This window comes from Diabrotica undecimpunctata, chromosome 7 (assembly GCF_040954645.1).
Source record: "Diabrotica undecimpunctata isolate CICGRU chromosome 7, icDiaUnde3, whole genome shotgun sequence".
Taxonomy (NCBI): domain Eukaryota; kingdom Metazoa; phylum Arthropoda; class Insecta; order Coleoptera; family Chrysomelidae; genus Diabrotica; species Diabrotica undecimpunctata.
The window spans coordinates 54762169-54779041 of record NC_092809.1 but is presented as its reverse complement, the minus strand read 5'-3'; the positions used below and the strand labels follow the sequence as shown (position 1 = coordinate 54779041).

The following is a 16873-nucleotide window of genomic DNA, read 5'->3' as shown; positions in this document are numbered from 1 at the left end:
TTAAGATTTATTTAGTATTGTTGAGAATTAAAACAAAATGATGTTTAACTATTCAGAAGAGTTTATATATAAAAATCGATAAAAAGATGAAATATTCCAATATTCCAAACTTTTGGACATATGTATATACATATATATATATATATATATATATATATATATATATATATATATATATATATATATATATATATATATATATATATATCCATTGAAAACAGTATTATACTTTAATACTTTAAAACTTTTAAACACTATTCCTACAATACTAATTAAAATAATAATTCTAATTGTATTTTAATTAGTTTATTAATGAAAATCGAGCCATACGAGTAGGTATTGCGAGTATTACCGTTTATTTATATTATTAATTGTCAAAAAGGACTTACCTACTAGATGTATTTCATTTTTCTCTTTGGACTTACTATCTTGAATATTAACATCTATTTTGAATAACTCTCCACCATAGTTTTCTCCTGGTCCAACAAGGCTGGTGACATTTGTATCAACAATGTTTTGGTTTTCTCTAATGTATGGCGCTATTAGTGATTCTAAATTTTTTAACGTCATGTCTGAAATTCAATTAATACTACTGTAAAAATAATAGATTAATGGTTATATTTTTATAACATTGAAAATCACTTTATAACTTTTTGATTCGTTAGAATGATTTGTTATAATATTCTGTAGGGATCCCCAAATCTGTTCTGCTTAGTTTAGTCACTCATTGAGTGAAGATGACATTAAACAGCAGCGTATAAAAATAATCCAGTCAAAATCGACAAAAAAGTAACCAAGCATAACCATGAACATCAATATTATTTAAAATTGATTAAAAAATAAAATGAAACATATTTTTTTTGGTACAGCATTTTCCTTATTTAAAGTACGCCTCAGCAATGTGAAAATGAATGTGAAAGTACAGTTGGTATTGTTTGAAATATTTATACATCCGTTTTTTAAATCAGAGGAAATGTTGTTCAAATTAATACCACCGACATTCTCGTAAGCCATGGGGTTGTGCTTCCATTAATGACGCTCCCAATGATGTTTGAAACATTCTTCTTATTGGCAATACTCTCTTCTAAGTAACCAGTCGCCACAGCTGCTGATTTCCGTCCTACTTCGTTGGATTTGATCTATTGTTATGCTACTGTTCGCCATAATTGTAACTGGCGTATGACGAAACGCATGTCCCGTGTATTTCTCAGGATCGTCCAATTTTAGATAACGTGCATTTTGCAAGGGACATGATGACAATGTATTAATACTACCTACTTGATTAGTGCGTTTTCCTTTATCATACCGTAAGAAAACTCGATCTGTACTTACATTTTTGGGGAGGAATAATAAATACTTCTTCACCAAATGTACATAATTAATTGCATAGCTATCGGCAACTGTAAAACGGTAAACAATCGCAGTCTTAAATGATCGAAGAGTAATAAGCTTTCTTCTTCTTTAATGTCATGTAAGCGTAAATCGCACAATACACATCTTCTGCAACAGCCAAAGATACCGCAAATTACTACCACCTTTAAAAATAAATACGTAATGTCCAGAGCGTCTGTGAAAAACTTCCGCAAATCGTCTTCCTTGAATACATACGCCTTCTTTGCCACGCCATTCTTGTTAATTGCCATCATGAATAAATTCACTTTCACAAATGATTTAAAATCGACCCCGTATGTTTATCATTAACATTAATTACTATTTAAATGGGAATAAGCCACAATTAAAGGTTAAAATACCTTTATTGACGTTTCAATTTCCACTTCGGAAATCGTTCTCAAAATACAAACATTAGTAAATTAAACAAATTTTGTTTTTTGTTACTTAGTAAAAAATTCTTCTAATAATTTAATTTTATCTGACTCATCTATATTGACAATTCAGACATACATTATACATTTTAAAGTAGACGACTATAAAATGATATTGCCAATATTATTGAGTTGCGTTCCTGGGACGACTTTACTTATAAGATAGTTCATTCGATTACATGAAATCAACTTTAACTTGAGAATATCCATCAGAAAAGATCATAACATGTAATTCGTCTTTAAAAAGACAAATACATGCCATGATGACAGTAAAATTCTCCTGTTAGTGATTCCATAGTAAATAATGAGGGAAAAACCAGGAAAAACCCTTATAATACTATCCTGACATGGTAAGTATTTGATCATGCATTTAGTTTACCTTCAATAAACACCAAATTCCGATTTTATATGTTTGTTATTTAAAAAACATAAATGATGTTACTGACTTACCAATACTGGTATTTTCCTTTTAATAACTTCCTCTTTCAATATGGGTAACCAGATCCTACTACATTCTGCCGAGGAATTCGCGACACAATATCTTAGAGACTACTCAGAATTTCCACAATATATCCGGAATAGCATGTTCCAAGCTGACATAAAGTCTATGTTCCCTAATTATTCATATATTTTTTCGGATGCATCTAAATCAGATTTAAAGGTTACATCTGCCTTTTACGATCCAGATCGAAAATTTAGTACAGTAGTAGATCTAAATATTAAAACCTCGATATATACCGCTGAATTAATAGCAATATTAGAAGCACTTAAATATATTAGTCATTTCTCAAGAATAAAATCTAATTACGTTATATTCTCTGATAGTAAAAGTTCAATACAAAAAATTGAAAATATTTCTAAATGAAACAATATTGGATTTAATTATGTGTTATCTGAAATTATAAACCTGGTGGGTACAATAAAATTAAGAGGATCTAATGTAATGTTTTGTTGGATAAAAGCTCATTGTGGAATATTAAATAATGAAATAGTAGATAAAATTGCTAAATATAATGAACAATCTAAAGAATCAGAATATAAATGTGTAATTGAAGATCTAAATTCTCATCTAAGGAACAAAATGTTAAATTCATGGCAAACAATGTCCAACAAAGGATTATATTATAAAGATATAAAACCAAAAATACAGTCCTCAACGTGGTTCAAAAACTCAAATTTTTATAAAGATATGATTAGAATACTATGTAGAATAAGATTTCACCATGCTCTGTCTCCGTTACATAAATTTAGAATTAATTTAGCCGAAACTCCATTTTGCGAATGTGTCGAAGAAGGCTCAATTGAGCATTTAGTTTTAAATTGCTCAATTAATAAACGATGTATAAACCAATTTATAATAAAAATATACAAGTATATCAATAAGGAAAAAATTCGTATTAAAAGACCTTTTAATTTATCAGATTTAATAAAAACCAATAACTTGCATATATATGAAATAATTTTTCGCCACATACGTGAAATGAAATTGAATTTCTAAATGTATTATGGTAACAGTGTATATATTTCAAACATAAAAAGTAAGTTATATAAGTCCTTTGTTTTAACCCAGTTGTTAACCTTTCTATCCAGGGTCTAATTTTGTGTTGTGCAAATCGCCTTGATAGACCCCTAGGCGTATGTAATAAATCAGCAAAACCATATATTTTCCTTTTCCTTCCAGTAAAAAAAAACTAAAAAAAAAAAAAAATAATAATAAAAAAAATAAAATAAAAAAAATTAAAAAAATAACGTACTTATATGTAAGTCAATAGAAGATAAGATTTTATTGTTGTTACGGGTTCTCTCTATAACAATTGTTTAAAAAAAAAATTAATTAATAACTCAAAACATAATAGGCTAATAGATTATGTCTCTAGTCATAAAATGAAACTACACACACACACATGTGTATATATACATATATACGTGTCATATAAGAGTTATCCGACGTTGACTAATTATTGCATAATTAACATAATTAAATATTATATTCCACCTAATAAAATTGCATCTTAACGCTGATAAATAAAAAATATAGCAGTATATTATTTACTTTTAATTATGCAAATAAAAATACTCAGTCTGATTTTAAGCTACTGAAATAATATCTACGGTGACTGGACTAATACTGTGAATACTATTATTAGCACCATGTTGATGTAACCTTGTGGTAAAGTAAAATCTAATTTAATAAAATAGCCAATGACGTATAATTATCCAAACTCAAACTGTCAAATACAGATAAAATATACACTACGATATGTAAGATTGGTTGTATACTTTAAGACGCATTCACTGAACATATTATTATATTATTATAACACTTACCTTAAACGACTTTGTAGCTTCACTGTGGATAATTGCCAATTTAAATTTATGTACAAACGTAATCAAACCACTTCAATATTGAGGACTAATACATAAGCATTATCACACCTGATCAGACGCGATGACCTAAATTACACATCATGACGAGCTCTCCAAAGTGGGGAAATATGTAAACATTTAAGTCTCTTAACTCATAATTGAATCAAAAACTCAATACATTTAGGTACACTAGTTTTAACACGTTAAGTGCCTACTATAAAAAATAATGTAATGCTTTTAGCTAAAAATTTGTTAAAATAGTACATCATTAAAAACTTTTGTTGTATATTTTTTCACACAGTTTAAATTTTGACCTTGGTTCAACTTCATGTTCTTTTTAATTAAAGTGCTTATATACTTTTTAGGACACTGATGATGGAATATGGATTCCGAAAACGTTTTGTCTTCATGACATAGCCCGATTGGATTTTTTAATTTATATACCTTTTATAAAGGATTTTAACAATTTTTTTCTGATGCATTGTATACAGCCAGCTACAGGAACTTAGTTTCCTTGTGGATTTTATTTTTTTATGTAGGAATTAAAATATTTGCTCAAATACTTTTTCAAACCCTTATTGTTTGCTGGGAATTAGGGGCGACTTTTAAGTTATAAAATAAATAGACCACAGAGATCCCTATATAATAGACACATTCTTAACATATTGATTCGTATATCTTAAGTGAATACAAAGATTTTAAAAAAGGTTTCTACGACCAATAGAAATGCAGTTAGCTTACGTTTTTTACTCACAACTGCTGTGTTTATAACAATTAAGAATTAAAATTGGCGACATTCAATAGTTAAAGGCCTATATTTTGTGATGATATTATTTTTAACTAGCGGACCCGACAGACTTCGTTCTGTCACATAGATTTGGAATATGGGAGTTTATTTCTTTAATTCTCCTGAACAGAACCGTCACCATGATGATAGGGCGGTGTGTGAGGGTCAGCTCGGGTGACCTAAGTATCTTCGCTACCAGAACTTTGGCCACCATTTTGGACCCACTAAAAACCCGGACTGGGATATCTGCCAGAGGGCTTCAAACTATAAGGGGAACTTAAGGTTCAAAGGCGACAAATATTTATAAAATGGGTGCTTCAATGACAAAACATAGAAATAATTAATTATTTATTATTATTATTAACATAGGGTTAATAACCGATGTAATACAGAAATAAGACGTATATAAGTATTTTCAGTAATCGCTTTATTGTAGGTCAAGTGAATCATAATTATTAACAAAATTCTGTTTCATTTTTATTGTAGTACGTTATGATATACAATGTTTTTTGTTTGATTACCTGGTGAATATACAAACAAATCTGATGGTTTTCCAACACGGGAACAGGCAACATACAATTGACCATGCGAGAAACGTGGGTTTTCTAGATTAATATCACAAACACCTAATGATTGCCCCTGAGGCTTAGTTATGGTCATAGCAAAAGCAAGTCGCACTGAAAACTGTAGTCGTTTAAATTCAAATGGTACATCAGTCGGAATCATTGGGATGGGTGGTATCAAAACGTCTTCTCCTTTATACTTTCTTTCAGTATAGTTGCTTCTATTACGTTGTAAAATAATTTTTTTATCGCTAACCGTGTGCCGTTGCAAAGATGCGGTTGGTATATTTCTCAACATTATAACTACCGATCCAACATTTAATTGAAGATTGTGAGGTGGCAATCCTGGTAAATCCAGCGAGTTTAAAAATTCAGGCGGATAGTTAACGACATCATCTTGGTTAGTAGCTGAATCAACTGATTTATATATCCTCAATTCGCTTGTAATTTGTTCTTGAATTTTGAAATTTAATTTATTTACATATATGTTTTTAGCAGCCAATATAGCCCGTTCGCTCGACCAATCATGGTTTCTGTAATTTTGAGCAACATCTCGAAACACCTTTTGAATAAGTTCATCTTTTGATCTAGTTAACTGACAAAAACTTTGAGGAAAGTTAATACAACCAGTCAAGGTGTCTATAGGAAATTTGCCATTACCAATGTCAATGAGTTGTTTAGAGAATATGTCTCCAGATTGGTCTTGCTGTCAGGTATATTCTTGCTTAAGTGTAATACCTTGACATGTTTCCACAAATTAGAGGACTTTAAACATGCATTGAGTTTATCAGCTGGCGTTGATCGTGGAATCACTGGCAATGTTTGACGATAATCTCCTGCAAATAAGATCATTACACCACCAAATGGGTTATGATTGCTCTGTAGATCTTACCTGTTCCCGTGTTGGAAAAACATCAGATTTGTTTGTATATTTACCAGGTAATCAAACAAAAAACATTGTATATCATAAAGCACTATAATAAAAATAAAACAGATTTTTGTTAATAATTATGATTCACTTGATTTACAATAAAGCGATTACTGAAAATACTTATATACGTTTTATTTCATTATTCTTTATTACATCGGTTATTAACCCTATGTTAATAATAACAATAATAATAAAGAATTAATTATCTTTATGATTTGTCATTGAAGCACCCACTTTATAAATATTTGTCACCTTTAGGTTCCCACTATCCCTTTTAATTATTTTTCAATCAGATTTGAACCTTAAGTTCCCCTCTTAGTTTGAAGCCCTCTGGCAAACATCCCAGTCGGGGTTTTTAGTGGGTCCAAAAGGGTGGCAAAAATTCGTGGAATCGAAGATACTTAGGTCACCCACGCTGACCCTCACACACCGCCCTATCATTATGGTGACGGTTCTGTTCAGGAGAATTAAAGAAATAAACTGCCACATTCCAAATCTATTTGGCAGAACGAAGTCTGTCGGGTCCGCTAGTAATTTAATATAAACTTTATTGAATAGCAATAAAGTTCAAATTGACTCTACATTTAGTTAGAAAATATTTGTATGGGAAAAAGATTTATGGAAAAATGTCATTTTTATTTATTTATTTACAAAAGATTTTATTTATTTATGGAAAAAAGATCATTGCAGATCTATTTCTAAGTAATAACTGTATTAATGTTTTCTGGGAAATGCCAATGTTTTACCCATATACGGAGTGTAAAAATAAAGTTGTTTTTCGTCTTATTTTGCAACCCCATGTGGGATTTATTAAAAGGAAAACACCTACATCGTTTAGACAACAGTGAGTATTTTAATATAACATAAATTTTATTGGATAGCAATAAAGTTCAAATTGGGGGTTTTCCGGAAATTATTTGACTTTTTGTTGCCGTAAAAACCATCCTTAGACTTCAAGGAACATTTTAAAAAAAGAATTGTTAAGATTGGTCCATGCGTTGTTGAGTTATGTGCTTACCAACATATTTTGCGATTCATTTTTATATTATAGATTAACAAAACCGATATTTATAGTCAAAAACATGAAGTAACAATGACTGCTTTTTTCAAGTAGCAGAATCGGTCGGTTTTGGCTGGTTCTCCTGTCGGCCAGGAGCACTAATCCAGACTGTATACACAAAATGAATGATGTTGAGCATTAACTAATGAATTTTTGAAATCAGCACAGCGTTAAGATAGACAATTCCTGGAGTAGCCTCCAAGTCCGTAAAACTCCAAATTGTTGATTATAATTTTTATGGCACTTAGAGTGCAAAAACGGTGTTTTTGATTATTTTTATTTTTATTCGATCAAATCACTATTTTACAGTAGAATGAGCACAATATTATAAAAGGAGATACATTTAAGATTTAAGAGATATCTTTAAGATTCGATGATAACCCTTTATCTCGAAGGTTTCTAATTTGTTTAAACAAATAGTGTTTGCAGTTCATGTCTTAACTCCATAAGGTAATATTAAACATTACTATTTTTTTAAACTTTTAGCAAATTTTAATTTTTGCTGTGGATTAAGAAGTGAATCTGAGAAAAGTCTTTTAATCGGTCTTTATTTAGTGTTTTGTATATTCTTGATTACCATTATTTCATTATTTAGAAGTTAGATTAGTATTTTATCAACAATACTACACTTTTGGTGTTTTAACTTTTTTGCCAATGGCAAAAATGTAAAAAAGATCGGTCGGTAGTGATATTTCTCCCTATTTTTACAAATAGCTGAAACATTTTTAGAGTATCCTGTTCTGATAGTTACTGAGTTTTGCGTTCGTTATTCTTTCCCTAATAGGAAAATCCATTACAAAGTTATTTGCTGTCAACGCTCACCAAGATTTCATGACAAATAAATCAGGTTTATTTGCAGTGTACTGAAGAAATGAACAGCGAGTTTTAGGAGAAATATCTGCTCGTCGCCGGAGTGCTCTTCAAGGCAAATCGTAGGTTCTTTGTTATCTCCTTAAAACTATTTTTGCTCATAGTTTGTTTGAAAACAGGTGTTCCACATACCTTGGACCACAAGAGATCAATATCCAAGTAACCCACATTATAGTCACCACAAGCTTAAAGCAAAGCAATAAATTCTTTTAGTTCTTGAAGAGAAATGCTCCATGTTTCATTAGTTGATTGTATTACGAAAAAGTTCGACTCGAGCAGCCGAACAGTACGGACGTGAGAGAGAAACGTGCTTAGGTGGGGGCGACTGACCTATTGTCAACGGAGCTTTTCAGCTCCCGGTGGGTAAGACACCGAGTGTGGCATAGGCACTTGTCCTACATATTAGCGAAAAGCGGATGCGAGGTTGTTACTAGTTAAACCGTCGAGGAGCTGTTTTTATAGGCTCCTCGCGGAGGCTATAATAGCTTCGCGTTTGCGAAGAATTCGGGATCACCTCAGTGTGTCGTCAGGGATGACACTGTAAGGCCTTGACATTTGACAAGGTCGGACAGAAACGGCCCCTGCTCCTGAGGTGTGAGAAACAGGAAGAGGATCCCTCACTGTGAATACAGGGAGTGAACTACCGCGAGGTACCTGGGACGGCACCCAGTAAGCCGTACTGACAGCGGTCAGTCGGTGGAAAAAAAACAGAGTCGTCTAAGTAGAATTTTCTTATATCTTATGAACTATTTGTTCACTGCCTTACGGCAATATGAGTGATATTCCCCCCCTAGAAAGTGTTGTCACGCAGGTGACAACACAAGAAGAAGAAGAGAATGATTTAGCCGAATCATCAAACCCCTCTGTTGACAGCTCGATCGAGCTATATAATAAATTTATTAAATCGACTAATCCCGCGATCGACGACATAGAAATCGTAATATCTGACGATGACTCCTATCTGCCCCAGTCGGAGGAAGAAAAAAGCGAAATCGACACCGATGACGATATCAATACGATGGACGCCATCGACGAAGAGCCGAGCCCAGCTGCAGAATCGCGCGAAGCCCCACCCCCAACTGTAGTAGAGACACAACCCGCCGTGGACAACGTCTCCAAAAATGAAGCCGAGCCCGAAATCGGCAAGAAAATGAAAAGGCTAAGGCCCAAAGAAGACTTTTCGGAAGACGAAGAAGTAAAGAAAAAGGCCAGAGAAATGGCGGAAAGGGAAAAGGCCAATGAGCTTTTAAGGTCGGTTAATGTACTGACGGAACAGATCAAATCCCTTAAAGAAGAAAGCCGTATCCGCGAGGAAAAGGCAAATAAACAAATCCAAGACCTTCTCGCTCAGATGACTGAGCTGAGAAACGAAAACAAAGAAAAGGACAAGGAGATACAAAAACTTGTACAACATATAATGGCATTAACAGCAGCCAAGGAGAAAGAAGAGTCAATAATGGAAATCGACCCGTGGAAAGCCTCCCTCGATAATGACGTTGTAAAGCTAGTGGAACTAGGAATCGGTTTACCTCCCCCCGTAAAGCCATCCGGTAGCAAAGGCAAGCCTAAAGAGCCGGAAAGAATCATAACAACCAAAGAACCTGCAGGTTGGACACAAGTCCAAAACAAAAAAGGAAAAAAGACAGGCACCACTACTGAGAAATCAGACAGTAGTGAGAAAACAAAAATTAGCGTCGCCGAAAAGCAGACGCAGATAATAAATCATCGGAAAGAAATCGAATTTAACAAGGCTGCGAAAGAGGCTCATGAAAGAAGCCAGAAAAAGAAAACTGCCCAAAATAACTTGAGCAAAAATAGCCAAGTTGAAAAAGAAAACGACGTATCAAAAGATTCACCGCAAACAAGCGAGGAGCCTATAGTAAAAGAGCCGAAACCACCGGCGATAATCCTAAAAACTGTAGGAGAACACCAAAAAATCCTGCAGAGAGCAGCCAACCAAGGCATAATATCAATCAATAAGTTTGCACGATCAGGCAGATCGATTGTTATTAACACAAAAACCAGAAAAGATTACCTAGGAATGGTACACATCCTAGAAGAACACAGTCCAAAAGTAGAATTCATCGCATATCCCATAGATAGCGATAAACTAAAAAGAGTCATTATAAAAGGGCTATCTGCTACTACTAGCACAGTAGCAATTAAAGACGAACTATACAATAAAGGAATAGAAGCAACAAGGGTGATCAATATGATCTCCAAAAAAGCTGATAAAAAAGTACTGCCACATTTCATCGTCACCCTCAAAGAGGAAGACGTTGCAAAAATTAAAAAAATATCTGATATATGCTACATGCGCATCTATGTGGAGGATAAATTCAAAATCACAAAAGACACCCTACAGTGTTATAACTGTCAAGGGTTCTATCACAGCTCAAAGGCTTGCCATTGCGGATCCAGATGTGTAAAATGCGGAGAAAACCACATCAGTAACGACTGTGAGAAAAGCCGGGAAACCGACCCCAAATGTGCAAACTGTGGTGAAGCGCACACAGCAAATTATAGAGGATGCTCTAAGGCCCCCAAAAAGAAAACATCTGCCCCAACAAGACCGGTAGGAAGACCCATAAACAGCGCTCCAATCAACAAAGGAGTCAGCTACGCACAGGCAGCGAAAAAATCCGCTGAAACCACCTCAGAATCTCCAGCACAACCACAAGAAGTGTCGGTACAGGACGCAGCTACCCTCATCGCAAACTTCCATACAGAGTATAATAACAAAATGATGGAAATGATGTCCATGATGGACAAAGCAACAAAAATGATGACTGCATTTGGAGAAGCCGTCCGAAAATGTTAGCAAACCAAAACGAAGATCTACGCATTGGGTCATGGAATTCCGGCGAAATATTCAAAAAGATCAACCTTCTGGATGAAATAATAAACAGATTAGAGCTCGATATCGTAGCCCTTCAAGAAACCAAACTAGTTGAAAGGAAAAAAACAAAATTTCCAGGCTACGATATCTATAGAACGGATCATAGAGCATTATCAGGAGGAACAGCTATATTAGTCAAAAGGGGACTCGAACACGAGCACATCCCAACACCAGACGGACTGGTGGCAATGGAAGCCACAATTATTCGACTTAAGGCCAACAACGAAACACTAAAAATAGTGTCAGCTTACGTCAGACCACATGATCCGATTTTCAACGAAGATTTGAGCCTAATACTGAACTCAGAAGAGCCAACTATAATTGTTGGAGACCTAAATGCTAGATCTCCCAATTGGTTTGACAGGACGACCAACCGAAACGGAAGATATCTCTGCAACCATCTCGAGAACAGACCGAACACATATGTCATCGGACCAACAGAACCGACATGTTTCCACGGAGAACTCCCTACGTATCTCGACATTGCAATCCTACACAACGTGGGTCAACAATACGAGATACACTCTCTAAATGAAGGCGATTCGACACATAACCTAATCGTCCTGACCCTGGGCGCAACAGAATTGAACTATTTGCAGCCCCACAACAGAAAGAAAACAAGTTGGCCAAACTTTAGAAGAATTGTGAGCGAGAACATCGGTAACATCCCAACAATTAATAATATTACAGAACTAGAAGACAGTGTAATAAAACTAGAACAAGCAATAAACAATGCTATCGATGCCAGCTCCAAAACCGAAACAATCACAAGACAAAAAGGAAGATTCAGGGATATAAGTATAGAACTTCAAAACCTAATCAAAGAGAAAAACCGGAAAAGAAGAAGAGCCTACCGCACAAGAATGGTAGAAGACAAAAGGATTGCAAATGAGCTAGACAGGGAAGTAAAAAAACAACTTCAAAATCATAGAAATGAAAGCTGGGACGCCTATATCGATGAGCTAAATCCTAACAAATCCGCCTTCTGGAAGTTATCTAAAATCCTTCGAAAGGACAAGAAACCCATACCTCCCCTACACGGAGTAAACGGGATTGTCCATACGGAAATCGACAAAGCCGAAGTCATGAAGGACGAACTAGAAAGGGCGTGTAGAAACAACGAAGACCCCGACGATGACATAGACTTTGAAGAAGAGGTAGAAAGAACAGCGAGAAGACTTAGAAGGAAAAAGGGCAGAATAGGTATTACACATACATCTCCCGAAGAAATAAAGGATATTATAAAAATGACAAATGCCAAAAAAGCCCCAGGACCCGACAACATCACAAATAGGGCGCTGAAAAATCTACCAACAAAAGCTATTGTTTATATCACTAACATAATAAACAAGATGCTAAAACTACGATATTTCCCAGATAGGTGGAAAGAGGCACACGTAATAATGATTGCAAAACCTGGTAAAAACGGCACATTTCCGCAAAATTACAGACCTATCAGCTTATTATCATCTATAAGCAAGATAGCGGAAAGAGTTATACTAAAAAGACTCAATGAAGAATCACAAATGCTAGGAACCATACCAGAGGCTCAATTCGGGTTCAGAAGCGAACACTCCTGTGAATTACAGGTACTACGACTTACAGAATTCATCACCAAACGATTTAATGAAAAAATGTACACAGCTACAGCTTTTCTTTTTTACGTCAGCAAAGCCTTCGACAGAGTCTGGCACCATGGACTCATCTATAAAATGAATGAATTTGGTTACAGTGAGGCGATGACATGCCTCCTTGCGTCATATCTTGCCAACAGAAGGTTCAGAGTTCGAATAGGGGCAACCCTATCCGAAGTCGGGACCCTGGAGGCGGGTGTGCCTCAGGGAGCGGTGCTGTCGCCGTACCTGTACACTATCTATACGGCCGACACGCCAAAAGAGCCAGGCTCTCTGTTGAGTCTTTACGCTGACGACACAGCAATAGCTGTTAGCTGGAGAAACCCGGATCATGCAGCTAATCATCTGCAAAGAGCACTAAACAGATTCCAAAGATGGTGCATAAAATGGAAAATAGCCCTAAATCCAGATAAAACACAGGCTGTAATGTTTAGTCACAGAAGAAGTGTACCAAATCGCGAAATTACAATCGAAAACACCCCAGTAGACTGGACCAACCAGGCTAAATACCTAGGGGTACATCTAGATAAGAAGCTAACGTTCACTGAGCACATCAATCAGCAAATACGCAAAGCCAAAGCGTTGAAAAGTCAGCTCTCAACACTTATTGGAAGGAAAAGTAAACTACGATTTAAAACCAAAATCAGGGTTGCGAATAGTATTATCCTGCCAGTCCTAACATATGCATCCGCTGCGTGGGGACACACCTGTAAAACAAACAGGAAAAAGATACAGACTACTCAAAATCAAATAGTCAGAGATGCCCTTAAGATACCAAGGTACGTACCCTTGAGATATGTATATAGAGACTCAGGACAAACAAGAATCCTACGCACGCTAGACGAGAGAGCATATGAAATTTTTAACGGACTAAGAAACCACCCCAGCAGAATGTTAAGAGAGCTGACTAACTACAATGAAAACACAAGGACGGTACACAGAAGACCAAAACAACAGATAGCTCGATATAGGGAGAACCCGAACGAATAAATAAAGAATGAGATGGTTGCAAGAAGAACGAACAAAGAAATGCAGTCAATCAGAAAACACACCAAAAAAAAAACTCTGGCGAGAGGGTACGCTTTTCTTTTTTAGGTTTTTAGGTTTTTAGGTAATTATAAGTCCAATATACACCGGGGTGTGTGAGAGCATTATACACTTGGGAATGCACACCCCAATACACGCACACAAATAGGATTAAGGAAAAAAGGAAAGAATTGTTGCCCAGGCATTTTATAGTCCCGACGCCACAAGGAAGTCCACAAAAAAAAAACAAAAAAAAAAAAAAAAAAAATGTGTTTTTTGATTAAATAACGTAAATTCATATTGATACATTCATACTTTTCATTAAACCGTTTAACGTAAATTTACCTTATATAGCAAATATAGAATTCTATATACCGCTCCGCGGACTAGGCCCTTAAGGCAAATCGAAATGAAAGATCTACTCGCGAAATCCGAGCACTGAGGTCATGTGCGGCATGCATGGGCTTGGTGGCCGGACCCCTCTCGGGTGCTCAGCCGGCGAGGAGAACAAAATTTATTTTGCCAAATCGGCGGCTGAGTGACCGAGCACACACCCTTTTCCGGACATAGAGTCATCAGCTCAGGCTGATGGCTCTATGGTCGGAACACACGCTCTTTTTTCTTTTTTAGGGACTCAAGTCCCGACGTAAAGCTAGAGTAAAATCAATTGAGTCAGTAAAGTAAATAGGGAGAAAAGCCTAGATGTGGCTACCCCTACAGTTAGGTGGCATAACCACATTCACTAAAAACCGAGGATGTCCTATTACCCAGGGATCTTAAGTAAATTTCAGATCATAAGCCTCCTCACGTAAGTCACACGATGAGGAGGGGTGGTGGAAAAGCCTGGGGGTCAGATAGGTACCACTTCGTCTAGCGAGGTGTGACCGGTTTGATCTTCGGACATGTGGATCCCATTCTTACATTGGTATACACATGTTCCTAGGGGCAGGGTTGATCACTGCGTGTGTGTGTGTGTGTATTACGAAAAAAAAAAAACGTTCTACGACAAATGTGTTTCGTGCGCTTAGAGCAACTTATGGTCCATATAATCGGCCTACCATACGAACAATTCGCTATACCATCAGTGAGTTTGAAATTGAGTTTTATTATTGGATAACATTCGACCAAATAGATTAGATAGACCAAATGTAAAATAATGAAGAATCGATTCCTCGCCGATCTCAACAGCTTGGCTAGTCGTATGTAGCAACTTAGCATATTTTAGGTAACGATCTTGGATTAAAAGCATACAAAACCAAATTGATGCAAGATCTGAAGCCGACCAACCATCCGAGTCGTCACAGTTTCAGTCGATAAGCTGAATGACCAACCCGAAAAAGTTTAAGGGTTGTCATTATATCCAGAAAAACAACTGTTTAATGTGGTTTATGTGCCGGTGGACTAGTCGGTTCATGTTTTTTTAAAACAGAGGCCGGCCAGAATGTTACTGTGATTGGAGACCATTATCGTGCCATGATAACAGACTATTTGGTGCTTGAAATTGAAGCTCTTGGTCTCAACGACATTTTTTTATAACAAGATGCCGCCACTGCCATACAGCCCGTAAAAGCAAGGCTTTACTGCGAAAACGATTCGGTGAACAATGTATTTTACGCTTAGGATCAGCGAATTGGCTGCCTAAATCTTGTCACGTCACATCTCTAGACTTTTTTCTATGGCTTTTGGGACTACGCAAAGTTAAAAGTTTACATAAATAAACCGGCTACGATTTAGGCATTGGAGGCCAATATTACTCGAGTCATTGGTCAAATACCAATCGAAATGCTCTAATGCGTCATCGAGAATTAGGACTTCAGAATGGACCATCTTAATTGTAGTAATCGCCAACATTTAAAAAAAAAATATCTTTAAAAGTAATTGTAAAGAAAGATTATTTTTAATGATAATAAAGATTTTCAAATAAAATTTGTTTTTTCATTGTTTTTCTTTTAAAAAAAAGTCTTTAAATGAATCACCCTTTATAAATTATAATTTTTATATCTGATTGGCACGTATTATCCTGTGAGAGAGAAATAAATATTGCAAGATTAAATTAGAAAGTCATTTCTAATGTGATCGCATTGAAAAGTCAAAGTGGTGATTATTCAGAAGAAGCTGATGTCTCAGAGAATCATGTCAACGTTACTAAGGGATTCTATAAAAATAATACTACTATGGATTTTATGTTATAATAAACATAACAATTCTCTTAAATAATCACCACAAAAAAATTGCGTAAATAAAATTTAACTAAAATTTAACCATTGGTCTTCTCGATTATATCCAGTTACATCTATGATACTGACGTAAAATAAAAAAGAGCCTCTCTAAGGCTTCCGGCATCAATCCATCCCTAACTTTTTGCCTAAATTTGGGATCTTCAAAATCTGGGTTGGGATCGTCCATGAAGCCTTGGTTCTTTTTACCAAAAACCACAAGCGTAACAAAACCAGTAGTCCATCCCAAAATTATTTCCGATTCCATCTTTAACTCTCTTAGAAAATTTGTATAATTAAACGGCTCAGTATCACATCTAAAACGTTTTAGATTGGACACAAATTCTGTATGGTAATGCTGTATCAAATCATCAAAATAGTTTCTAGAAACATTCGTCTGGACACTAGTAAATATAAAGTTAAGAACATCCGAAGCAGGGGAACCGTAATCGTATAGTTGAAAGTCAATAAACTTATTCTTCGGTGGTTTTCCATTTTCGTATTTGATCATTATATTGTTGACCCAAAGGTCACGGTGGACGATCGTTGCAAATGGTTCTCTCACTTCGGTTTTGTGTTCTTGTTTTTCCCACGCTACGTTAACCTAAAAACAGGAATAATTTATTCTTTAAGCTTACACTGTTATTAAAAATTATTGTTTTTAAAACTGTTTAAAATCTATCAGATTTTGATCTAG

The 16873-nt window shown here is 35.3% G+C and overlaps 1 protein-coding gene and 1 long non-coding RNA gene across 2 annotated transcripts in view; both read right to left on the bottom strand.

Moving 5' to 3' along the window:
* Nucleotides 1-16873, bottom strand: part of LOC140446378 (uncharacterized) — an 81394-nt gene that overhangs the window by 28687 nt on the left and 35834 nt on the right. The window contains exons 5-6 of the mRNA XM_072538923.1: nucleotides 16240-16780; nucleotides 390-578 (exon numbers count right to left, since the gene is read on the bottom strand). Coding sequence (XP_072395024.1) covers nucleotides 390-578; nucleotides 16240-16780 — 730 coding nt within the window. The remainder of the gene's footprint in view (nucleotides 1-389; nucleotides 579-16239; nucleotides 16781-16873) is intronic.
* Nucleotides 3228-3654, bottom strand: LOC140445370 (uncharacterized). The gene is made up of 2 exons (XR_011951390.1): nucleotides 3578-3654; nucleotides 3228-3514 (listed from the first exon to the last, which is right to left on the bottom strand). It is a non-coding gene; the product is annotated as an uncharacterized lncRNA (long non-coding RNA).